Genomic DNA, 27752 nt, shown 5'->3' with positions numbered 1-27752 from the left:
GATTTTTTAATGGCTATGTGCGTCAACATACAAACACAGACACACATACTAATGGTGACTGTAAGAATTGCTTTACTTTCCTGTTCAGTGAGTCCAAGATTATGAATTTTGTATGTGTGTGTGTGTGTTTGTGTGTTGTGTGTGATCTCTTCCTTGGCAAACAATAGATAACAAAACGGCCTCAGAAATAGCTGAGCGGTCAAATGTTTGGATGCACCTACCAGAGGGCTTTTGCACTTTTACTATTTTCATCTTTTTAGAATTAATTTTTTTGTTTTGTTTTGTTTTGTTTTGATACATTTTGCAGTGACCAAAACACTTTACAAAGTGCCCCCTTTGGCAATCTTCAAGCAGCTTCATGAGGCACCTATGCTTTTCCAACATTTCTGAGGAAGTTCCATTCATGCTGAGACCTTGTTGGCTGCTGAAAACTCAGGGGTATTTAAAAAAGCTTTAAATTTGTTTTAGAAACAATGTCACACATAAACATCAATTTTATTAATGAATGAGATTATAAAAAACACATTCAATCAGGTGTGTACAAACATTTGACTGATACTGTGTGTATCAAATGCTTGACACAAGAGCAGTCAAATGATACCGATGTCATGCCAAACAAGATTAAATGAATGGTTGGCCCGTATCCCTGGTTATCGCTCTCATTTTGAAATGCTTTATAGAAATGCACCTTGGTTTTTAAGTGTCCTCCAGCTCTGTTCCAAGATCAAATATTACTCTATCACTATGCCTGGATCTTTAATAGTTATGGTTCTCCACTGGAATCACTGCCTAATACTATGCGTATTAGGCAGTGATTCCAGTGGAGAACCATAACTATTAAAGATATCAACATAAACACCTATACAATAATGCTAATTCCTGCTAAGGCCCTTTGGGATTCTACTAGCATATTGCACTAAACTAACAATGATTATCATTAACATTTTTTAGCCATTTTAGATTAAACACAGATATCTGAAACTTGGAAAAGACATTCTATACTTTGTTTGAAGCTTGTAACACATATATAACATATATTTTACCTTGTAGAAGTTTTATGGTGATGTTTTCAGTAAAGAACATTGGCAACAGCATGTTGCTGTTTTCCATTTCTAACATCAGACTGAAATACATTGTTTAGCTACCACTCGCAGTCATTGATATAACTAGACTTCCAGAAGGCCTCAAATGATGTTTTTTTCCTCACAACCTTGGTTCCATCCATTGGAAAGCAAAGCAAGATTGGTTGATCACATCAAGTAGTTTATCGGATACATTAGGTTTTCAGTTCAGCTCCTGAAGTCCTTACCAATGGGGGAGCTAGCTTAGCTGTATCTGCCTGGATACCACAGATAAACCCTGATTAGATAATTTTCCATTGGGTATTTCAAGAATCTAATCCTTTTTGTTTTCAACTAAAACTTAACAATAGATTTAGAGTTTTACTGCAATGCTTGCAGAGTTTAAAAATAATAGGGCTTGTGGTTCTATTAAATAAGAATGAACAAAGCCTTACAGACAGTATTTTATGTTTCACAGAAATCATCAGGCCTTTTCTGAAGGCCTAGCAGGCCCTGAGAGTTTCCCATTGACTAATTCTAAGAAGCTAATGTTTCCAAAGCTACAGCCATCTTCGGAGATGAATGTCAGTGCCAAACTGCTAAAAAAAATGAAAAAGTCAATGGAAATGAATAAAAATATCCATTAACAATAAGCACTTTTGATGACCACACAGTCGCGACGCTAAGGCCTACAGTACATAAGCCTTTTGCTGTGGCCGTATATATCAAATTCACAGGCAGATGAGATTATGAATAGAAAAGATATTGGGAGAATAATTTTGATTCTCCCTTGCTGTATCCGTTTACCTCCCTGCATATCCAATGTCCTCTAATGCTGTATGCAGACGCATTACGACTGCTTAGCCAGCATAACCCGATTCAAGGAATGGCACAGACTGGAAGCAAGCCCCCCGCATTAAAGACTTGTTTTCCTTCCAAACCCCTGGCTCCCAGTCAATCAATAAATTACATACAGCAGATCCCGTATGCATGATAGCATCAAATGACCTTTCAAATGGCTTGCATATAAATACCCAGTCCTGCATGGATTAGCCCAAGTGTGGAGGAGGGAATGTATAAGTGTGTGTGTGTGTGTGTTTGTGTGTGTGTGTGTGTGTGTAGGTGCATTTTCATACCTGAATATCATTAGATGGCATTTATAAAAGCTTTGCTATACCTATGCACAAGGCATGATTGAGGCATAAGCAGTACTATGGACTTTCTCAAGAACATTTACATGTTAGAAATAAACCTAAAAACTTATTTTGTGCAATATTTTGCCATAGTACTAGTATATTTAGTTTCTTGAAGAACATTTCTGCATTGCTTCTGAATGCTTGTAAAGGTAATTTGTGAGTGTAAAGACACCATTACGTAAAAATTCTCTGTAGAGATAATATTATTGTTATCAATGGCTATCTGTATTGGTACGCTATCAGCAGGAAAGGCTGGACCGGATATCAGAGTGAAACAAGGAATTAATCTGATCCAGTCTTGTAACAAATCTAGCCTGAACACATTCACACTGTGTTATGTGGTGTTGTTAGCTGTTTATTTCTTCCCGGGAAGTAGTAGAGTGTTTGAGTACTTAAAACATGAAGTTTTATGTTAAGAACATCAATTAACAAATAGCTCATTTTAAAGCTAAATAGTTTGTAAAGAAAAAAATACTGGCTTTCAAAGTTTTCAAGGCTTCAGTAGCGGCATTGCGAATAATTTTTTTTACCCATTGAATTAAATTACATATTCTCCAGGACAAAAGCCATGTAGGAATGGTTATTTTTAAGAATGTAGGGATGTGCAGGTGAGTGAAGAATGATGTTTCTGTGGGAGATGTAGTTCTGCTCCTTTATCTGCAGACCAATAACTAAGGCTTATTTTCTGCATCATTATATTATCATTATGACAAGTCTATACAAAGTACTCTACTGGTGTGGCATGCCAGTCAACAAACATTTGAAGTCACTTTCTTTTGTGTTTTTTGTGTTTTCTTCACAAAACAAATGCAAGCAAAGGATGACATGAAGAACTGAAAAGCCTTTAGAGAGATGTTCAGAGACAGGAGAGATGACTCATCAAACAACATTTAACAAAATGAACTGATATGGTGATTGTAGGCTGAATACGGGTAGTATTATTATGGACCATCAGGTAATAGAGGACACTTTAAAGAACTATTTTTTCCCTAAGAACCCATTTTCAGTTGATGCTTACTAGTGCATTCTTTTCAACTGAGCAAAATGAAAATGTAAACAGGCTTATTGCTTAGGAGAAACTGAATAAAAGGGTAGCTTTATCATTCGGGGCCTGTGATGAGTCCCACATGATTTAACATACCTTGCTAATATCTAATACACTGTCCCATAATACCTAACACATATCTAACACCCTGTCCCATAATACCTAACACATTGTTCTATAATTCCTAACACATTGTGTCATATTACCTAACACTTTGTCCCATAATACCAAACACATTGTCTCATAATACCTAATCCACTGTCTTATAATACCTAACACTCTGTCCCACAATAACTAACACATTGTTCTAAAATACCGAACACAATGTCCCATAATACCAAACACAGTCTCATATTATTTGACACTTTGTCCCATAATACCAAATACATTGTCTCATAATGCCTAATCCAATGTCTTATAATACCTAACACTCTTCTTCCCCACAATGCCTAACACTCTGTTCCACAATACCTAAAACTCTGTCCCACAATGCCCAACACACTATCCCACAATGCCTAACATACTGTCCCATATAACCTAACTCACTGTCTCATAGTATCTGACACTGTCCCATAATACCAAACACACTGTCTCATATTACCTAATACTTTGTCCCATAATACCAAACACATTGTGTTATAGTACCTAATCCACTGTCTAATAATACCTAATCCACTGTCTCATAATACCTAACACTCTGTCCCATAACACCAAACACTGCCCCACAATACCTCACAATGTGTGCCCTGATCATGATGTTTCACAGCGTTTCATAATACCCGAATCCACTTCACCAAACATCATTAGGCAGTAGAACACACAGTTCAGTCAGGGTGACGTTGTGTCTGTTTTAGTGTCACCGGCTAAAGCCTGTTAATCTCTTAAAAGAAATCTAACGCACCTCGGAGCTGTGCTGCGCGAGCGAGGCGCGGAGAGGAAAGCGGCACGTGCGCCCGCGCGAGCGCACTCCCTCTAGCGCTGAGGCGAGCCTCGCGCGTCCTATACAAGCTGAGGGAAAACTCTCTCTCATTTCTGTCTTCCACTCACTTTAACGTTGGACCGCAAGGACTCGAGCCGCAGTCGCGCTCCACGGCCCCGAACAGAGTCTTCTTGCTTGTGGCGGGAGTTCTTTTTTTTTTCTTTTGGCGCCAGAAGCCTCGCGCGCGCTCAGCAACATTCTGACAGGAGACGCTCGCGCGCTCGCCAGCCGTTACTGGAAAAGAAAGCAGCGAGTCGAGTACAGGATTTCTGACAGAAAAACGACTCTCGGAAGCATTTTTGCCGTGTTTACGGCCACATTCGACCATTAACAACTCGGAGGGATAGAATTAACGGACAAGTTTGTTTATTTTTCCTCCGTCAGGCTCCCTCGGAGTGAAGCGCTGGCGATGGATTGGCGTTTGAGCCGCGCAGACGGAGACAGCGAGGCTCCTCAAATCCGCTCGAACCGGTCTAAAGTAGTGTGAGGGAACATCTGTAGGACGTTTGCTGAGGTTTCCTGCTCCTTCGCGTCGTCGTGCCGACGTGGGCGCCTCGCTGGATTTGGGTTTAAAAATGACTTTTCAACTCAGATTCTGTCTCGTCTTCGCGACGGTGCGGATAGTAACGTTAACGGACCCCAGCCACCCCAACCAAGGTGAGTGAGCGTCTGTTTACACCGCGTTAGCAGGGAGACAGAAAGTCAAACGCTGCCAGCAGCCCTTCGTGACAGCACCGGCTGCTGTTATGTAATCTAGAAAAGCTGAAAAGCGGAGTCTGGGTGAGATTCAGTTCTCTTAGTGCTGTTTTTGCTCAAAAAAGCTGAGTGTCAGTGTTTGATCTGATGCTGACTGTGGGAAGCTGTTGTGTGGCCTTTTCACACTCATCTTCTACTCTACCGCTTCTACTCATCCATTAAACAGAGCACGTAAAGCAGACGAGCAGATTCAGCGAGCAGAGACCGAGAGACTGACGGAGACCCTTACACTCTTCTGAACGGCTCACTTTACCAGCTAAACTCTCTCTCTCTCTCTCTCTCTCTCTCTCTCTCTCTCTCTCTCTCTCTCTCTCTCTCTCTTTCTTTCTGTATTCTCTTTCTCTCCATGTCATGTGTTTTTCTGTCTTTTCCCTGTCTTGTCTCACTTTCCCTGCATCTCCCTTTTCATCTCTCTGTCTTTCATTCCATCTCTCTCTCACACTCTCTTGCTCTCTTCATCTCTTCCTTTCCTTTTATCACTCTTCTATCACTCCTTCCCTCCATGTTTCATTGTTTTTCTTCATTCTCTCAGATTTCTGTCCTTCTCCATCTTCGTCTTTTTCTTCTCTCTATCTGTCTTTTTCTCTCTGTTTCTCTATCTCTCCTTCTCTCATTATCTCTAAGTCTTGCTTTTTCTCTCTCTTTCTGGTGTTCTGTCATTCTAGCTCCCATTCTCTCTCTGGGTTTCTCTCCTCTCTCTTTTTTGTCTCTGTCTCTGTCTCTCTCATTCCTGCTTTCTCCTCTCTTCTCTTCTCTTCTCATCTCTTCTCTTCTCTTCTCTTTCTATCTTTCTTTCTTTCTTTCTTTCCACCTCTCTCTCTTCTGTTTCACTGTCACACACTCACACCTCTGCCTCCCCCCCCCGACACATGCACAGTCTGTCCTTCCTGCTGTAAGTCAGTATCTCAGTCTCTCAGCCTCAAACCGCAGGCACACACTGAAGCTGCTGAAGTGCTGTTCATTTCTAGGAACACATTGATCAGCAGCAGTCCAGTCTCGCGGCAGTACCAGTACAGTTATGTGTCCCACGATTTCGTCAGACTTCTGAAAAACATTTCAAGGTCACTGTTGTGTTCATAGAGCTGTTGTGTTCATAGAGCTGAGTCTGAAAGTGCAGTTCAGGGTTCTTACCTCCTTTCAAAAAACGTGTAACAAATCTCAGGCTTACTCACTGTGACTAAGCTTGGCCAAGGTTGGATAAGGCCAGGAGAAGCAAGAGGGCCATGACACATTCGTCCAAGCTGGTTTTCTGTGTGAGAGTATAGGTATGATTCTAAGAGAGAGAAAAAAGAGAGAGCTCAACAGCATTTGTGTAGGATGTGCTATAGATAGAGAGAGAAGATTAAATCTTTTTTCTGCAATATGGCAAAATCTTTTTTATTTTTTTCTTACAAGTCATCCATGTTTTTAGAGAAGTGTAACCATTGTAGCCCCTGTTTTGGCCAATCTAGAAGCCCACTTGCACATATTTGGACTAATATATGTTATTAAGGTTGGAGGGGGCTTGTGTTTCACTAGGCTATAATAAAGAAATCAATAACACACCAGTTATTATTCTTAACTGAGAGATACTCACTCTTATTTGTCACCATCGCTGAATCATGTCCAGTTCTTTTCCTTCTGTACGCGTTAAAAAGACGCCCACCTGGCACACAAGCACACACCTACGGGCTCTTGTCCAGCACAGCACGGCGTGAAGCTGATTATGATTGGGTTCCAGCAGAGACAGGAGGCAAACATATCACCACATGAAAAGTTTTGCTTGTGTTATAAACAGCAGTGTGGGAATACAGCCTGGCTGTTATATCTGCATATCAATCAGCAAACTAAAAAAGATAGATAGATAGATAGATAGATAGATAGATAGATAGATAGACAGACAGACAGATAGAAACTTCTGAAGGAAGGAAAATCTGTCCAAGACACACATAAATAAGGGAGAAAAAGCCAATAAACTACAAAACTATACAACATTTTAAAAAAGTACGAGTGACTTAAACAGCACTGTGGATTAGCAGCCATTTGCTTAAATGTATGACATAGCATTTACCTTAATGACTTTTAAAAATGTGCAAATGAATGTTATAAACATATTTGTATTTGTAAAAGTAATTGTAAACTTTGACTAAAGAAATCTTCTGAAAAATAGATAAAGCCTATCACATTGCTAACACTGTATATTATCTGTCAGAATTCAACATATCGCTGCTGTCGGAACAAAACCTTGTATCTCCAAAATCACACCTTTACAGGAGAAGGAAAAAACATACTTTACTTTTAATGCAAGTAAATGGAACCAGACATTTTTTTAAGTACATTTTGGTCCGTTTATGTTGGTCCATTCATCATGAAATTTACACACAATGCAAAGAGGAACAGGCATTTTCAAATTATGTCAAAAACTGAAAAATTAAAAAATGGAGATACGAGGTTTTGTTCTGACAGCAGTGATAATATTGTAAATTGAATTCATTCTTAAAGTTACACTAAAAGGAGTGAGGTGGTGAAAGGGTCAGGTGAACTGAAGTGGAGAAGTGAAATAGATTTGGCTAAAAAAACAGTTAACCCCTGACCCTGACTAACACTGAAAATAATGTGTTTTTGCCACAGTGGTGAGGTATTGCCTTCTACCTCTTTGTAAAAAGCTCCTCCAAGACTTAAACAGCATCTCTGACTAATGTCGACTAATGTCGATATGCTCAAACTTACATATTGCTCAGTTTCAGTGTTTTTAGTCCTGTTGTGTTGTGCTATAGTATGAAAGTCTGGCCCGACAGTTACAGAGTTGTCTTCTCTTATTCCTAAACAGAAGCCCAGCAAGATCCCCACTGACTTTGTTCCTTTTCATCTAACAACATGATATTTTACCCCTTAAGCAACTCAGTTTCAAGTTCAGTCCAGCCCAGTTATCAGACCATTTGAGCTTTTGTGCTGATGTACAGTTTGAAAAAGTGTACTCTTTCTTGGAGCGACGCCACAGCAGAATTATTTTTGGTTACCTCTTGAATGTCGGATGATGCTTTAAAGACTCATTTTTGTATGAAGAACATTTTAAAGTTAAGAATCTCCACATAATATATAGTTTCTTTCTCAGAATCATACTCTCAGGCCAAGAACCATTTAGCAACATGTATTCCTAAGAGTGAAGGAGCAGCTTCCTTTTACTCAAACTCACTACTCAAATTCAATACTGATACAGAACAGTTTATTCAGAACAGGGAGATTTCACCAGGTCTCCATCTAAAGCAATTTGGTTAAAGTTCAACAAAGTGATTAGTGCACTGATCTAGAGACAGCCTCCTTTTACACATTTTAAGAGAAACACTCAAAACTGATCTCAGAACAGTTGAAATGGGCAATAACATATAGTTCTCCTCCAAAGCACACACATTTTCAAGTTCAGTCCAGTTATCAATATATTTGGACTTTCGCACTGATTTAAGGTCAGCTTCCTTTCACTCAAACTTTTACTTAGTCTTAAAAACACTCAGAACTGATCTCAGTACAGTTTAAAAGGCTGATTTTTCCCAGCCCTCCTCTAATCAGTCCGGCACACTTTATCGTCTTCTTTAGCGAATGGTGATTGGAGTGGTATGCTGCTCTCGACTAAGGTTTTTTATTTTTTTTCCGCTCCTCTTCCTCAGGCATTAGACTGGTGCTCTATGCCACTGCTTGTCACCGGCGGTATTGAGAGTGGATAAAAGCCGGCTAATCCACTTTGAGACAGAACGGTGCCAATAAATGAGTGCATAAATGAGGGTGCACTAGCTGGCCCTGTATCAGTCCTACTGTGGGAGGATAAAGTGTGGGGGGGGGTGAAGAGAAATATAGCAAGGAGGAAGGTAGGGGAAGATGGAGAGATAGAATAAGAAAGAGAGACAAAGAGTTGGCGAGAGAAAGACAAAAACAGAAGAGAAAAAAGAAGGGAAGAGAGGGACAGAAAAAGGTGAGAGAGGGGAGACAAAGAGAGAAACAGATGTAGCTGGAAAGGGAAGGGAAGGAGGGAAAGAGAAAGATATAGATAGTGGAGATAGAGGGGAAGGGAAGGAGGGATAAAGGACAAGAAAGAAGGAAATGGAATGGAACAGAGGAAAATATGAAGAGAGATAGACAGAGACAGAGAGAGGAAGAGTTAGATGGAGAGGAGAGAAGAGAGGGATGGAGAAAGAGAAAGAAAGAGAATGGGACAAGGGAGAGAAGAGGTAGACAGAAACTGACAGAAGGAGAGGGAGACAGAAGAGAGAAAAGAAAGATAATGACAGAGAAAGACAGACAGAGACAAATGTAAATGAAAAAGAGAAACAGAAAGGGATGGAAGGAGAGAGAGAGAGAGAGAGAGAGAGAGAGGGAGAGAGAGAGAGAGAGAGAGAGAGAGAGAGAGAGAGAGTAGACTGCTCTTTATAAAGAGACAGAAAAGGCTCCACATGGTAAAATAACCATTGTTAAATTATCACCTGCCGTGCTTCACAATGTGCGTGGATGGAGAACACTGTGGCTGCTGTTAGGGGAGCTAGACTGGTGGAACTGAAAGTTATACAGAAAGGAAGCCTGTGTGTGTGAGCAGACTTTTTTGATTGGAAGCAAAAACTTTTTACATTGTGAAGACATTTGGTTTTACACCATAAGGTAAAACCTTTTCTTTTTCTCCAATTATCTCCCCACTGTGCTCCCAGTCGGCACTGAATTCCCACCTGCCAGTCTAAATATCCACTGTCATACACCAGCAACTAATCTGGTAGTGTGAAAGCAAGGGTGTGCTTCATCCAAGACACCCGAGCCCAGCTACCGCATCTTTTCAAACGCTAGTTGATCGAGCTGGAATTGTGTGTATGCGAGCTGGCAGACGCTTACAGTTGGCCAGCACTGCTGTAGATTGACAGGCAGAGAGGAACTAAGCCATTATTCCCACCCGGAGAGAGCTCGGCTAATTGCGCTCTCTTGGACTCCTGACCAAGGGTGGCTGTGGCATCGACAGGATTTGAGCTTGGGTCCTGGGGATGGGACAAAAATCTCTCAGCCAGGGGCACCACACAGAGTGTTTATTTATATGCAAAATGCAGATTTATTTGAGAAACGAGAAGAGGCAAAGGATTAACTTTTGGTTATTGAGGCTAAGCAGTAGGGTTGGATTAATATAGAGGTATACAAATATTTAGTAAGTGTAGAATTAGTATTCTTGTTTTCCTAGATATTTAAGTTACATCACACCATTTTTTGCACATAATAACACAATTATGTTGTTGATTAAGAAATTATATTTACATACTGACAGGTGCACTTCAGTTGTTTTCAATTGTCTTTTTGTCAACAAATGGCAATAAAGCAAGGCTGTATGGACAACAATAAACAATTGTCAACAAAGTGTTCTTATGAACAAAAAATGTGAAATGGACTGAAAGTTTAGAATCCACGTTTCTTACAGAATTTCTCTGTATCCTTCAGTGAGCGAATAGTGAGATATAATTAACCTTTTAAATGGCCAGGGCCCGTTGGCAGATCCAAACTTTTATCACACACTTCCACAAGAATAACCACTAAGAATAATTCTCTCAGCTTGCATTGTCGTCTGTGTAGTTACTGAATATTAAGCCCGAGGATGTAAGACTGGGATTTCAAGAAGAAGCAATTCAAGGGGAACCCTAAAACAATACAGTTCTGTATTTAACTCTTAAAAAGAAAGTTTTTAATGTAGTTTTGAAGCAATTTGTTTGCCCAGATCATTGTGATTGCGTGTTGCAGTAGATGACATACTCCGTTGATGCCTAGTGTTTTGAATAGCATTGGTTTCTAAACATGTTCCATCACCAGCTTTAATCTAATTAGGTTCTCTCCATTGATAAGGCGTTCAGGTGTTATTGTGCAGGGCTGGAATGGATACCGGTAGAAACTACAGCTCTCTGTGGACCAAGATGATTACCAGGCTTGTACATGATGCAGTAGAATATATTTTTCTCTCAGCCCTACAGCTGCCAGTTGGCAGCACACACTCACATCTGTTAGAAACATTTGAGACGAGGAAGAGAAAACAGCCTGTTCCATTGTTTTTCCTGTATTCCAGGAACTAATTTGTTGTAATGCTATACACTTCATTTCAGTCGTTCATATGTTCTCCGTATGCCCCCACCAAACCACTTTAATTCCTTCACACACTCTCTCCTGTGTAGCCACATGATCCTCTGAAGGCTGCCCAGGTGTCTTTCAGTAAAGAGCTTTGTAAACAATAGTATTGGCCTGTCGTGCTGACCAGTTAAAGCTTACCGCTCTGTTTGTGGCTGCTATCATTGCTGCGTGGAGCGCTCATATTGATTTCGCAGACACACAGAAGCCGAATCTCTGGGGTTTCCACTTTATACCTCCAACACTTCAATAGCTCTTCAAAGAGGGAGTTAGGGGGTTTTGTAGCGCTTTGTACTGCCAGCTGCTTTGTGTGTGTGTATATATATGTGTGTGTGTGTATGTGTCTTTGTGTTAAACCAAGGTCACCACAGTGGTTTCCCAATAATATCTTGAACAAAGCTGCCTTTAGTCCAAGGCTTCATTTAGATCTGTGAAGCCAATCTATTCTATACTCTTAAAAATCAAAGTTCCTGTGTGGTTCCTGGCTTGAATGTATGGTTAAATAAGTATTATGCAGAGTACATCTGTGTTCAGTAATGGTTGACTGAGTTGTAACAGTCCCCAATGGTAAAAACTCATTTAATACCCATTTAAAAAAACTTAAAAAAAATTTATTTATTTATTTATTCCATGCAAACCATAAGAAGAAAGTAGCATTCCCACATGTCATCATAACAGAAGTATTAAACATGTTGGGTAATGTGATATTGATGGCGTAGCAGGCACTTATCATGCTTGTACAAAAAGCTGTTCATATTAAAATGAACATTTTAGCCCATCGTCAAACCATAATCTCAGAAAACCACAAGTACAAACATGTCTCAGCATTTGTACTTAGGGCGAAATGGACCGTTTCAAAGGGCCTCAGGAGAAATGCCTCCAGAGAAAGTATCAGGCTAAGCTTACCAGCCTCAGATGGTGACATTCACATAACACTAGCAGTTACAGTTTCATGGACAAATTAAAGATGACCGTATACTATAACCACAACTTTTCAGAAGTGCACAATCATTATGTTCTTTTATTTGACAGTTAAGCGTCAAATCACACTATCATTACTATGTTTGCTCCTGTGTCTGTTTCAGTGTCAGGGACCATTGCAAATAATTTGAAAGGTAAGACAAACCCCCCCAACAACCCCCCAACCTGTCTAACCATTTATCACAGTAACTTTCCACATGGTTACCCAAATAACAGGCCAAATGCAAAGGTTCATCACACTCATATATCTTATTTACAAAAAGCATCTACTGAAAGATTCTTTTGGGAACCAAAAATGGCTCTTCTTTTGCAAGCTGATCTTTGCATAACCTTTGACGGTGACTAAGATTTATAGCATTTATCAGAAGTTACCCTTTTTGATCATACATAACCCAATCGATTAGCCCAGTCTTTTTTTTCTCACTCAAGCACACACCCTTACTCTCCATTGCCTTGCTATTGTAATGAGAATCAATTTGTAAATTGCACCATGACATTTCCCAGCCTGGTCCCTTGTGCAGTGATCTTGGCCTTAACCCTCAGCGCCTGTTTCATACACTTCCTCCTCTTCCTGCACCAAACTGACTTTACAACCCCGCTAAAGATCACTAATGCGTGCAGCTCTGCCGCTATCGGGTCAATTTATCTGAAGCATTTGACAAAGGAGCCATTCTTCTCAGGTTGTGACATTCAAATTCCAAATGTCACCTTTTTTTCTTCTCCATCTTCTCTGATCTGGGTGAAAAATGAGAGAGTAAATGGTTTTCATGGTTTTTCAGGTTTCTTGTCAACCCCCACCCAACCCCCCAAACACACACTCCTTGGCATCCATGATTATTTGCTTATCACCCAGACTCCAGATTCAAAGGAATGTGTTTTGTTGGTATTGTTAAATGTCAGTTTAGTAATGCTGTTATATATTGAGTTTTCCTCACAGAGAGGGGTGAACAATGGAATGTAATGGCATAAACACTATATTGCTGCAGTGAGTGTGACGTTATTTCACACAAAATAATAGATCTAATAGATTCTTTTGGAAATGCCAGGAAATTTAACAGATGTACAGTTTTGGTAATTATTTTTCCCTCTTTCAACCAATGTTTGAAAGTCAACAATGATTAGTTATGAATTATGCACAGAATGCCGTGGGCTGTGTACAGTGAAACTGGGTTCAAGTTTTAAATAGTTTTTGTTCTCATAAGTAGAAGAGGAAATATATTATTATGATTTGAAGCTTGACTCCGTGGTCTGGGGAGCATATCAGCTGCCAGCTGAGGTGTGTGCATACATGTACATGTGTGTTGTGGGGTTTTGTTTATTGCAGATTTTTATTTTGTTATTTCTGTAAAGCATCTTTGGGTATAATAAATTAAATGTGAGGTGCAGACTCAAACCTGTCAGTACAGAATGTAAGTCGAATGTAAATGTAATAATGTAACTACCTATGTAGCCACGGTGTAGCTATGAGTGGGCTAGGGAGTCAGGCCCCCAGATTTCCAACCTCTTAAAAAATTACTTCTGTGCCAGTGAAAATCGACTGTTTCTGCAGAGTGTGGTGACAGGGCTAAATTGCAGTAAAGGCTACCACTTATCTACCAAGCTAGGTAAGTAGTATATTTGACCATGATAAAGAAATTACTTATTTCAAACAAAATGACAAGATGGTCTTCAGCCATCTACACCTAGTAGTATAAAGGATAGGACTCTGGTCAACCCAGTTTTACCTTCCATGGTATGCTATTAGCTATGTAGTTAAATTCTTGATATACTGTGTTATGTTTAAGATGTTTGTTTTTTATTTGACAATGGAAGCTACTCTGAATTAGGCAAGTGGGCTAGTTAGTGATTGTCACCCTCCCTATAGTGATGTCTCTGGGACATATTGCTCTTGCTAGTTGCCCACCCACAATCTGTAAACAGCCCAACCCAAATTCAGAAGACTTTTTGACTTTTCCTGTTTCCTTCTGAGCAAACAGTACTCCCATGAGAGTCTTGTTTCACTTTAAATCTCTGATTGCTTAAAGCCTCGCTTCCAGGGATCTACCCTCCTGTGGTGTTTACTTGCAGCACTAATCTAACACATCTGGCTCTGATATTGTTTCTGAAGACCTTGATTGCAGCAGGTGTGTTTGATAAGGCTCAGATCTAAACTGGGCAGGGTCAGAGTTGTCCATGAGCTTGGTCAATCACCCTTGTTTTCAAGCCTTTTTTGCTCATCATTTCATGTGATGCCACAACTTCACTGAGTGAAGATCAATGCTGTAGTCAATGGTGCCATAGAGCAATGGTCAGAAAAACAAGATCTAACAAGCAGGCTAGTCTATTTATACCACCAGAATGCACTTCTTGTCAGCGCCACAGGAAATAGAGAACACCAGGTTTTTATCAACAGGAGGTCAGCTGTGCCGAGACACACCATAGAGACGCAATTTCAGCTAACATACATCATGTGGCTTTTACAGTACACACACACACACACACATGCATTACCTGTGACTAACAGAATGTCACCGGCAGCTTGTTAAAGTGCATTTGTGAATAATATTGTGTATTGCATTAAAGGTGGGTATGTTTGTGTTCAAATGCACAGATGGTACAACCACAGCAAATGTTCAAACCAACCCTACAATTGGCATAATATTAATAGCAAAAGTGACTTCCATCCTAGAAAAGGAAAAAAAAAAATCAACAAAAAACAAAAATCTGTTGATGCTGATACCAATAGCAATATCAACACATCAATATTTACAAAGTGCATATACCTGCAGTAGAGGATTATACCATTTCTGTACAGTTACAAATGCAATAAAATGAATAAAATGCAGATATTTTAGGAAAGTAGCCCAGCGTGCCTAAACATTCTGCCCTTACAGAGTACTGTCAATATTCTTTAAGCAACTATCTATCTGTTGATACCAGTATAGTGCTGATATCATTGTGTATGTATACTTAAAAATATATTTTTCTGAAATATCGGCCACTGAGCAACACTCAATGTTCTATATTTCAGTAAGACTTTCTACAAATCCTGTACCCATGATGTGTTTAAATGCTTTTATAATGTGTTAAATGTCATACATGATAACCTTTTAATGCCTGGCATAAACCCGTATAACTGCATATATGTAGTTGCAGTTACATGTAAATCACTTTATAACACAAGTTATAGAACATTTAGGTGAAATGTTGGTAATGGCAAGGAACACAGACAGTGGGTGTGCCTTTTTCTGTTTGTGCCATCATAGCAGTTTTGCATGTGCTAAATATTTTAGCCTACATATTATTTTCCCAGTTGTAGATATATAGCTTGACAGCTAAGCAAAGCTTATAAATAATCTTAACGTATCTTGTTTTTAACCCCACATGGTTAGGTTAGATCTAGATGTAGAGCTGAGCTTGAAATGTCATGTAGCACCAAAATCGCTTCACACAGTATCAAACGTCAGGTTAAACCAGGTTCCTGGACCTCTCAGCAGGTTACAGCACTTCAAAAGTGGCCTGTGTGATACACAGACAGCAGGAGGATTCTCAGACTTTTTGTACTTCTGCTTCTTTTTCTTTTCCTTTCTGTTTTTTTTTTAATGTGTCTCCCCCCTACCCCTGCTCCATTTGGCCTACTTTGGGGACTCTGGATTTCTACAGACAGACACAGACGGCGGCTGCCACTTCTGATGACTCTTGCTTGATGTCTCACTCTTCAGCATGATGTAGGAGAGGCAACAAACATTCAGCACTTGGTTTAGTCTGAAACAAAGCTTGTGGATCTTGTCAGTGTCAGTTATAGAGAGAAGCTGAAGCCAGACAGTGTGCTTGATCCCTTCTGACAAGACCATCTATAACGTTTGTAGGTAGCCTCTTAATATTTTTGACCTGGACTTTCGAGCAGGAATGGAATTTTATGTAAGCATGATTTAGACTAGACTAGGACCTCATATACACCTGTAAATTCATATGAACCTGTGTCTGGATTTAATCCTGATCATCATGCATTGGCATTTGGAAGTCAAATGCATGTCAGTTTAGTCGGATTAAACGACAAATATAATATGATGCATAATATGCAAATCATCTCATAACACTAACCGACCGTGTTGATCCTCATTTCTGTTATTTATTTATTTATTCATTTTCTGTGTGTGTTTTATGCATAAGATCATTGACGCCTTGATAATTGCAATTTTGTCAGAATTTGTTGTTTCCTGTGCACACCATGTGTTTCTTTAATATATAGAATTACAATAATAGAATTACAAAAGAAATGACATCAAATACATTTATTTGTATTTATTCATTTTTGTTTTAATTTTGTTTTCCACTGTTTTCTCTAAAAGACAGCAGTGCTTATTAAAGTGATAACTGGCACAAATCATGTTCTCAGAAGACATAAAATAAATAAAAAGAATAAACAACAGTGCAATATCTATATAACAAAAATGTAAACTATAAGGCTATATTTCAATGTTAAATGAACTGAGCATTACACGTTCATTTATAATCTGATCTTGTGTTACTGTGTGAAGTGTGTCTCTTCTAGCTGAAATGAGTAAGAGAGGATTTTCTAATGTGGCTCAATCACTGCCAGCAAACTGTGAAATCCACAGCTGAATAGATGTGGACTCTACAAATGAATAGTTGTGGACTCTAGAACCGAATAGAATTGGGCTCTACAACCAAATAGATGTGGACTCTGCTCAACTGAGTAGAGGTGCAGATCGGCAGCTGTTAGCATCTCTATGGAGCGAGTTGTTTGTTTCACCCATTCAGACTTGGTACTTAGCAGCTGCTTGAATCTTGTGGAGTGAAGTAGCTGCTGAGCCCTGTGCCTTCTCCATGAGGCTGAAGTTGGCTTCCTCCTTCTCAGCTTCTCATTAAAATTTTCAATTCCACCTGAAATGGAGTAGCATTAATATGTAACTAAAAAATTTGAATAAGTAGCTGGCTGACGTTAGCTTTGTGTTTTCTCCTCACTCACTGACACATTTGGACGATGTCTTCACAACGAGTTTTTGCATATTTGGGGTATTAACATAACCCGCTCATTAAGCGATGTCCGCACTTTGTCACTGTTCGATCTACCACTCTTTGCTTGTTGTTGTTGTACTCTGAGAAATCTCCCCATTCAAACAGCTTGACTAATCAACCATCTGAGGTAGGCTGACCAAACCATTTTTTTCGAGATCCAAGAGCTGCACCGTGGAGTTTTTTTCTGCTCATAGTTATCACTTCTCGGAATATTGCGTATTGGGCTAAACAGAACTATAGAAGTCATTGCGGGAATCATGCATTTTATAGGATGAAATCTAATTGTATTCGATTCACAGTGTGTATCATCTCACAACCCCTCTGAGATGATAAAAAAAAAAAAGAATATTAGCATGCATATTGTGACTCTTTAGGGAATAAAAAGTGATTTTCTATGGCATCACCCCAAAGAATTATTTTTGGATTGTGTGTGTTATGATGTAATGTACTGGATGGAGTTTTAGTTTAGTCTTAGTTTAGTTTAGTCAAATGTTTCTTAGAGAGAGAAATATATTAACATCTAACTGAAGTGTGTTTCAGACCGCCTCCTAAAGTGGTTTCAGTGATCGGATTTGAATTTGTTTAACATGTCTCTTTGGCTCAATTTTTCATGGATAATCCCTATCCGGATATAATCTTGATATTCAAAATGCATGGAAATTCCAGGTGTAAACAGGGACTACAGATCTGTTCAAACTAAACCTTCTGATTTAAAGCTACAATAAACATGCAGTAGAACAAGATTACGTGAACAATAGTTATACTGCGGAGTGTAGCAGAGGTGCACAATAAATCAGTTAATCAATCCATGCCAGTCTAAGATCTTTCAGGATTAGTCAAAGGTGATAAATGTGAAAAAGAGACTGACAGTATTGAAATACTGCTAGTATGACCATTTTGTTGGCAGAACATATAAGAAGTGAGTTTCAGACTTTATTGTTTTTGTTTCTATATATTTATCTAATGTACTAAGTAATTCTCTGATCAACAGAAAAATAATGCAATAAAAGAAAACAAAAGAAATCTATTACTTCAGCATGCTTATTGTAGCTGGAAATATAAATGCTCCATGGAGAGCTGTGTGTTTGGACAAAACCTGAGGCTTAATCTGGTTCTGAAAAACTACCTCATACATATCCCTTAATGAAGTAAGTCCAAATCTATCACCCTATCTAAGTGTACTTGCAGACATGTTTAATCTCCCTTTCACCATGGGGCGGGAGGAAAAAAAATACATTCAGCACGGAAATTTAGGGATAATTATGACCTCAGACAGAGACATGGGGTCTAGACGGGGTGTAATAAGATTTGGGCTGTGCAGCCAAAGTGCCCTGTGCTCTAATTCACCTCGCACTGTTTGGGTGCATTGCGCCGCATGGATCCATCACTTCCAGTCACGGCGATCCGGCATTGGCAGGCAGATTTGATTAGGGCGTACAGTAGTGCTCAAGCTGTCTGCAGATGTTTAGAGCGCTTAGCCAGGCCCTTTACAGACTCTCAGTGTAGCTATTAGTGTAGCTGTCTGGCCCATTTAACACACAAGCTCATGTATTACAGACACATGTATTGTTTCTACAACATCATGACACATAACATCATAATACATGGCAGACCATCATGACATTTAGCACACTGCTAGCTCTAAATCCTGAGATATGTCCCAGAGTACACCTCTATGTTTTAAAGTTTTGTCTAGTTCTATATTATTATAAATATTTTTTTTAACAGTTTTTATAAGACACTACCAAAAAGTTAAAGAAATGAAATTAAAATAATGAACAAGACAGAAAAACAAAGAATCATCAATCTTAAAAAACACTGGGGGAATAAGTCAGCACAAATAAGAACTGCTGACAACTTCAGGTTGTTGAGTTGTCAGGTTATTATTATATAGTGTTATGAAGGGGAACCAGGCAACCCTTCCAAAAAAATTAATTTTCCTCTTTTTTTAATAAAGCATTTGATGGAATATGTAGACATTGTTGAAGTTTCAAAACTAAGTTGCAAAACATTCTATATTGAATGTACATTTACATATATATGCTCAACAAGCATTGTAAGAACACTATACTAATACAGGGTAGGGCCTCCCTTTGCTCTCAAAACAACCTCAGTTCTTCATGGTATGAATTCCATAAGATGTTAGAAAGATTTCTTTGAGATTCTGGTCCAGGTTGACACAATTACATCATGCAATTCTTCTTTTCTGGTGTACTTCCATGCCGCAAATCTCTCGTTCTTTCACATGCCAAAGGTGTTCTGTCCAACTCAGATTCGGTGACTGGGAAGGCTGCTGAAGAACATTGAAATAATTGTCATGTTCATGAAACCACTTTGAGACGACTTTTGCTTTGTGACATGGTGCATTATCATGCTGGAAGTAGCCATTAGAATATGGCAAATTGTGGTTATAAGGAATGTATATGGTCAGCAACAATACTCAAATAAGCTGTGTCATTCAAGTGATGATTGATTGGTATTAAGGGGCTCAAAATGTGCCAAGAAAACATTCCCCACACCATCATACCACCTCCACCAAGGCAGGTTGGGTCCATGGATTCATGCTGTTGGTGCCAAATCCTGACCCTACCATCTGTGTACCTCAAAATCGAGATTCAACAGCCTAGGCTATGTTTTACATTTCATTACTGTCCAGTTTTGGTGGGCCTGTGCCCACTGCAGCCTCAGCTTTCTGTTCATGGCTGAAAGAAGCGGAACCTGACATTGTCTTGTGCTGTTGTAGTCCATGCTTCTCTGCTCACAATAATTGTATAGGGTGGTTATCTGAGTTACCATAGTCTTTACTGCAGCTGTTTCTGTCTGCAGAACTGCCACTCACTGGATTTTTTTTTTCTTTATTGCACCATTCTGAGTAAACTCTGGAGACTGTTGTACATGAAAATCCCAGGAGATGAGCAGTTATAGAAATACTCACACCAGCAAGTCTGGCACCAACAATCATGCTGTAGTAAAAATCACTGAGATCATATTTTTTCCCCATTCTTATCGTTGATGTGAAAATTACCTGAAGCCGCTGGCCCATATCTGCATGATTTTATGAGCTGCACTACTGCCACATGACCGTTACATGAATGAGCATGTGTACAAGTGTTCCTAATAAAATGAGTATGTTATGAGGAGTGTTTTAACTTTGACAGCTTTTTGAGGCACAATACAGCCAGTTTCCACAGAGGTCATTTACATATATCCATCTTCTAAGCACCTTAACAAAAAAAGAGAGGTTGGAAAATGGACATGTGTAAATGAATTATACTTGGCTTTAATACTTAAACTCTCACAAATGTAATTAGTGGACCTCAGTGAATAAAGTACAAGATATAAGATATAGGCACAACAAATTCCTCTAAAGTGAGAAACTGTATGATGTCTCTTTTCCAGTGACCAGAAAAAAAGTGAAAGACAGCATTTCCAGTTTAATAAATTATGTCTGGTTTTAAATAGAAAATGTCTAAGTTCTAAAATACAGAATTAACACCACATAGGAGAATGAGTGACAGTCTTTCAAAAAAGCCTCAGGCATTAGCCGCTGGGCGGACTGTGCTACGCTTTATTGATAGACGCTGTAATTAAGTGCAGGCGTGGAGAAAAGGGAAATTGCACATTCATCATATCAAATTAGCCTATGTGGGCTCACTGAGGGCGGCCTAATGACTCCTTTCTCGCCCCTGCTGTCACCGCTGGCCAGGTTTTCTAACAGCAAGAACAGCCACAGACCTGATCGGCTGCTAAGGGGTTAGCTTTGCAGCGGAGCGTTTTGTATGGAATTAGCACGTTGGCTAACTGCCACGTGTCACTGTTCCAGTATGTTGCCAGAGAAATGGTTGTAGTATGGTGATTTGTAGCATATTTGTGTTGAGGGTGAAGTAAGTTCAGGGCTAAATTTTTATAGTGCTAATATGCCATGTCAAGTCTTGGTGTGGTAAATATGACCCCTAGCCATGCATAGTTTCAGTGTGCTTGACCACTGACCTGCATTTCCCTTCTCCTTTTTCTTTCTGTAGTGGTTCTTCTGGACACCACAGCTGTATTGGGTGAACTGGGCTGGATGACCTATCCAGTAAACGGGGTAAGTGCTGACATCGTAGCTATGTTGCCGTAATCTTTAACTTTAGCTGTGTTTGGATTCACTCCCTATTACAGAGATAATACATAGAGTATCACATATCGTTTTGTTTGAATTTTAAATCTTTGATCCATAGTTGTTCACCAGTCAGGTCACTATATAGCAAACAGTGTAACACTACATGCTGAATAGCGAATGAGTTGAACATAGCAAGCACTTTTTGGGGTACTTAAGACTAGTTGTGAATTTGAAGTGCAGGGCAAATGGTAAATCTCCACTGAACATCACTTTTAGCCCTGCTTCAGGTGTAATCTGCCTGGAGGAAGCTGGCACATTGACAGAATCCCCCCATTTTAGTAGTTCTGATACTTAGTCGTTCTTTCAAGTGGAATTGAGCAGCCCCATTCTTCACCGCTGCACTGCATTTTCTCTAGTGCATTAATGCCCCGTTATTTTCTCTGCCATTTGGAAAATTTGTTTCATTGTGAAACATCAAAGTGTCTCTTGTAAAAATAGCATGCCGCACAACACTAACTGCTGCCTGGCTTCTGAATAGCTTATTTGTCAGCAAGGAAGCCAGATGGGTGCTGATCTGGGATCATGCTTTTTTCTCTTCCTATACTAGTTTTAGTAGTTATTTAATCATTTTTAAGTAAAACCTGATTCAGAAACTCAGGCCCAACTCTGACATGGTGAAATACACCAATATGAAGATAAAAAGTTTTTGACCAGTGAGTCATTAGGTCCAATTCAAATCACATTGCTATTTGCCCAAAGGCTACGGCACAAAAAAAAAAGAAACCTAATTTCTTTACATTTTATATCTTCCTTCATGATTAATCAGAAAATTAATTCACTTAAAGCTCCTCTGTATAAATTATTGTCATTTATGCTCATTGTCAAACATTATATTTCTGCTTGATCCGTGCAGCATTAATCTATGTAACAGTGAAGCGTGTTATAATGAAATTTAATCAGACTGGGTTAACACTGACACACTATTGATGATTCAAGATGTGTGCAGAGAGCTTTTTAAGGGGTAATTAATACCACAGTCCTCAGACTATCTTCGCATAAACTTTTCACTCCTTTTTGACTGCCTGCCTCCCTGTTGAAAGGAAATGTTTCATTGGTGGGTTCCTACAATTTCAGTAAGTCTCTGTCTGAAAGAATGAAATCATTTAGTGCTAAGCTTCGAACACTGTGAAAGTAATCTGCTAGGGTATGGCCTCAGGAGCCCCTGAATCTGAAGAGGTTTTAAACTATAGAACTGTACAGGCCTTTGACCAAAACTCAGCTTCAGTAGAGGGACTTGCTAATAGAGTCTAAGTTTTAGTCAAGTTCATTGGTTTGGAACTTGAAGTGTTGGGACTCTGATTAGACCTACTCTCCGATTTCCATATTCAGATACAACTGATTCCCCTTATAATATTTATATATATTATATTATATTAAAAAATATATATGATTTTGGTGTTTCTGAAATAGATGCCTCTAAGTAAGGAAAAATCTCCCTTTGCTTCTCCCTTCGCTTCCACTGGGAATAGAATTAGGCAGAAAAATTACTTTTAGAAACCTGAATACACTACTAATGCAATGATGCAATATTCTCCAACAGTTGCTATTATTTTCCTGTAATGGTGGACCATTACCGTATCACTTTACTCCTTCTCTGCTAACCTGAATATGGCCCAAAACATTCTGCCTATGTCTGACCTGAACCACAGCTCCACGTTTATAACTCGATCTGAACACAACAAAATTTTGTCCAAAGTACACTAGATTAAACGCATTAAACTTTGATTTACAGCAGATTACAGACAACCTGAGAGATAGTGTATAGATAGTAATAGAGTTGTTTAACAGGAAACCAAATGTATTGTTAAGTGTTTTTCCTAAGACGGCCAAAAATGTTAGTGCCCAAGCAGAGATTTGAACCCCATTCTCCAGTGTATAAGATTGCAATGAGGTAGCTGAGCTGTGCCTCGCTGAAATCTTGAAGGATGACCATATAAAAGACAGTTGTTTTACCCGCTGACCAAAGGGGCACTTGTACAGTCTGTGAACAAAGGGGCAGGGGATCAAGCCCCACCTGGAGTCTATCTCTGCATGTGCATGAAAGTCATTATAGTGAAGTCTGCCCCCCCCCCGGACAGTTAAGGCTAGACTCCTATCTCTTTGAATGGGGAGAGATGTATAACCCAAAACTTGTTGATAAAATCTGACAAAAACAAAAGGTTTGTAGCGCTTGTCTCAAATTTCATGTCGTTCTGGCCACTATCCTAAGCTTATCTCCGCAACAAGGGGGACCTTTGCCGCTTATGCTTGGCAATTGACTTTTTTATTGAAGGGTGGGACTTCCTGTAATGTTAATGTCCACCATGTTAAGATTCATGAACTATCCCTTTTATACATTTTTTCAACCTGTGACCTGTCTCCTCCTCCTATTATAATGTCTCTGCCCTGTATATGCCTAGTTATTTTTGTGCCGTATCTTACTTTAAAAACATGCTTCTGACCACACACAAAAAAAAAATAAAAAATCTTCACTGCCCCTCAAGGCTGGTCATTAACAATGGGTAACCTATATGTATACCCTGTTGACATTTTGTCTATGTTCAGTTATTGATGATGTCTCCAAACTCTAAACTTCTAAATGTGTTAATGTGTTTGGATCAACAGCATGTCTTGCATTCTTACACACACTGTGCAGCATCTGTCAATGACTTAAAGAGGTAGCTGTGAGTATGTTAGCATACTTGAGCCTTTTTGATCTCTGAAACTACACAATTCATGGATGAACCAAGGTAAATAAACCACTTTTCAACATCAAGTTAGACAGATGACTAGGCCTTGCTGCTTTATATGCACTCATTAGGCTTTCTACCTCCCTCTGGCAAATAATTATGAACTATCTGCTATATTTTGGAGGAGCTATGTGTGAACATGGCCTTATCAATACAGACACTGTCAAGTCTAACAGCTTTCTAAACCTACTATGTAATTAGATCAGGCCTACATATATCAGCCTGTATAAAACGAACAGAATGAACCTTATTGTTCGTACCAGTTTAGGAACATTATTTATTTTGAGAACATAATTTTTTTCTCTGTTCAGAGCTCCAGTTTTGTTCAAGAGAAGGCTTAATCGCTGCATGGAAAACTGCTACAAATGGCCGCCTTCCAGCCCAGCCTTGGACTAAAAAGTGGTTAGAATGGCAAGACAATAGCTGAGGGAGTTTTTGTATTTGAGCATGTGTAAAATGACCTACTATGCACTAGCGGGGGTGATTTCCCACGGGGCCTGCTGTGCACATCTTCTTATTGGTTCAGCTCCTTCTCTGGAACCCATGTTGTGAAGGCAGGGCTGATTTCCACGGTAACACCACACGAGTTTTCATTTGTGCTGCAATAACAAGCCAGCACACACCTCTCCGATCAAATCAATAATTCATGCCATAATATCTTGCATGTAATGTTACCTGCACTCGCTTGGTAGTCTCTCTCTTGCTTGATGTCTCTCTCTCTTTCTCTCTCTCTCTCTCCCTCTCTCTCTCTCTCTCTCTCTCTCTCTCTCTCTGCTCTCTCTTTCTCTCTCTCTCTCTTTCTTTTTTCCTGTCAGGTCAGGCTATGTCATGTTAATCAAAGCCTCTGTTCTTTTTTTTTCTTTTTCTTTTTGTGAGCCAGATGGAACACACACACCTTCTCTAGCCTTGGGAGACTTCTCCTGCCATTTAATTTGTTTTCTAGTAAAGGAGGACGAGAGTGTGTTTTGTTTACACTGACACAGACATATCCTTCGGGTATATTTCTCTCTCTCTCTCTCTCTCTCTCTCTCTCTCTCTCATTCTTTCTCTTCCTCTCTCTTTCTCTCTCTTCCTCTTTCTCTCTCTCTCTCTCTCTCTCTCTCTCTCTCTTTCTCTCTCTGTATGCTGCAGCAGGTTTGTTTGTGCTGTTTTGTTGACTATTCTCCTGGCTCCCCTCCTTGGTGTGTCCCTCCGAGGCGGCTCTGTAATTACTAAATGTGTCACGGAGCCTCTGTGATTTCTCACACGGTGTATTTGGGATTCCTGTGTTTTAATGCGGAGGCAAACGTCCCTATGCGGCACGTGCGAAGAGAGACCATATATTGCATGTTAAATGAACTTTCAGAGCAGCTAAATCAGAAGACGTAAACTTCACTGTGAGCGCAGATGTGTTGAGGAAGTTACACAGGAAATGAAATAAAAATACAATTACAGAGGTGTAGTGCAACTATATATAGCATCTGTGGCAACAACAGTGGTACGTCATACACAGAGCTACTGCAGTCAGACACTCAGATGTAGTAAACCTTTAGTGGCAAATTTTAATCACAAATTGGACACAGTTTGGCCAGAAAAGCACATATGAAATTGGTGTACGAGTCTAAACATATTGTTTATGCAGTTTATGCAGCAGGTACATGGAAAAAATGCATTTCTCTCCCTCATAAATATGCATCTGAGGGAGGATCATGCAAAACATTGACAGATATTGGAAATACAGCTGATTACGTATTCAATTCAAGTCCTTTCAGTCAGTTGCACGCTGAATTTTCTAGCGGCAGTGTCTCAAAAGTTGTTGTTTGGAGATTTCCTTTAGCAATGGCAGCAGACATAGTGGCTAATCAGAGGTACAGACCTTCTTGAAGTCATGCTGAAAGAATATTTACCAACAGAATAACACTATTTTATCTCTTACAACTCGTCCAGAGTTGGACTCTAGTAGTGTCAAGGGTAGTACCACACCTCCAAAAGTGGTGGGGCAAAATTTAAAGGTTCCAAAAAAAAAATAAAAAATTAACCGAAAAACAATTTGGCCACTGATTGTCTAACAGAGGCATTATAAAGAATAAGAAAGGAGAGCTCGTAATGCTCAACATGTCATCTGTTGACAAAGAAAGTCACACCCATCGATAAAAAGTGGCAACAGACTTGCTGGTAAAGCCGCAAGGGAGAAGAGCCATCGATCATAGTGGAGATAAAACTATTTTGTTGTACATTATTTGAGCCTGTGTCTCATAGCTCTAGTGCAAAACTAAAGAAGCAAATTTCACTGAACTGTTTCTTTAACATGCATGTCTAGCAAGCGCCACATGGTAACTTTATATTGGTGACTTTATCCACATTGTCTAGTTGTTCACTGCCTAAATAAAGTGGTGCTTATGTGTAAGCCAGTGGATCCTAAAAGTCTAATTTAGCCAAGAATGCTGGACATCATTCGCTTTATCTTATCTCATCTTAGAGCTAAAAGATATTCCAGACATATGCACTGCAAGGACTTGTCCAAGGAAGTGCAGTTGAGTGTAATTGTACTGCTGGGTTGAAATGGACCCAACTAAATGCTGTAGGAATTCAAAGTTCACCTATTTTGCTAGTGTGATTTTTTTTTTTGTTTGTTTTTTCATTGGGAAAAAAGGACATCTGTCCACACATCTGCTCGAGGGTTATTCTCTTCAGCACAAAAGCAATGCGAGTGCAGTGACAACTTAGCAAGGTTGATTCAGTCTAAATTAGCAGCATGAAATAATAATAATAATAATAATAATAATAATAATAATAATAATAATAATAAATGAAGGCTAGCATTACTACAGTTACTGAGTGTACCGAGAGTTGGTGTCCATCAAACAGTGATTAATGATCTCTTGCTCTCCACTGACCATTTGAAAGGTTGACCTTTTTTTTGAAAGCCCTGTCCGTCTCTCTCTTTTACCATCTCTCTCTCTCTCTGTCTCTCTCTCTTAATCTTTCAAAGGGAGCAGTGTGGTGGGACGTGAATGATTTATATGTGCTGTTTCAAGAGCAGTCATATTTAGATGTGACAGGTGTGCCTCGCTGTAGAGCGTAGACTTTTATCCGCACACAAGCTGAACACCCTTCACTAGCAACAGCAGCTTGATGAGGTGAGGTGGTTCGAGACATCGACAGGCAGACAGGTAATGTAACCTTGGTCTAGTGGACCCCCATTTTCTCAAAGAGGCCCTTTTCCATCATCACAACGCACTAAATCACTTCCTCTATTGCCCGCACCATCTCCTCCGGATCACCAACTCTTTTTGTGTCTGCTGCTTCTGCTTTCACCGCTTAGCGCTACACTGCTCTAAAGATGCACTTCACGGCATAGAAGATGCAATCCCCCCGTGTGCTTTTTGAGTCTTTTAGATGGTATGGATTCACAGCTGAAACGCTGATACACTTGGTCAATATAGGTGGAGAATGGCAGTCACAAGGTCCAGTGCTTCTAATAAGCGATCCCTTCGGCCTCCATGTCAGTCGCCTTGACTGAGATGGAATTTTCCCCTAATGCCAGCTGGATTTTTGCTGAAGTAATGTTGACTTGATCTTTATTGATTTTCATCAGACAGCGCTGCTTCTAATTCACACAGAAAAGCCACAGCCCCATCGGATCAACACACATTTCCATTTACATTCTGTAAGCTAAGACTGAACAGTGTAGTCTTCCTTCCACACGCCTACACTATGTGTGT

At 39.6% G+C, this 27752-nt stretch overlaps 1 protein-coding gene across 1 annotated transcript in view; it reads left to right on the top strand.

Moving 5' to 3' along the window:
• Positions 1-4772: 4772 nt before the first annotated feature.
• Positions 4773-27752, top strand: part of epha6 (eph receptor A6) — a 181038-nt gene continuing 158058 nt past the window's right edge. Inside the window, exons 1-2 of the mRNA XM_036563446.1 lie at positions 4773-4938; positions 21180-21244. Of these exons, the coding sequence (XP_036419339.1) occupies positions 4857-4938; positions 21180-21244 (147 nt within the window). The 5' untranslated portion in view covers positions 4773-4856. The remainder of the gene's footprint in view (positions 4939-21179; positions 21245-27752) is intronic.

Source organism: Colossoma macropomum, unplaced genomic scaffold, assembly GCF_904425465.1.
Source record: "Colossoma macropomum unplaced genomic scaffold, Colossoma_macropomum, whole genome shotgun sequence".
NCBI classification, from domain to species: Eukaryota; Metazoa; Chordata; class Actinopteri; order Characiformes; family Serrasalmidae; genus Colossoma; species Colossoma macropomum.
The sequence above is the reverse complement of the archived record's forward strand: the minus strand, read 5'-3'. Positions and strand labels throughout refer to the sequence as shown.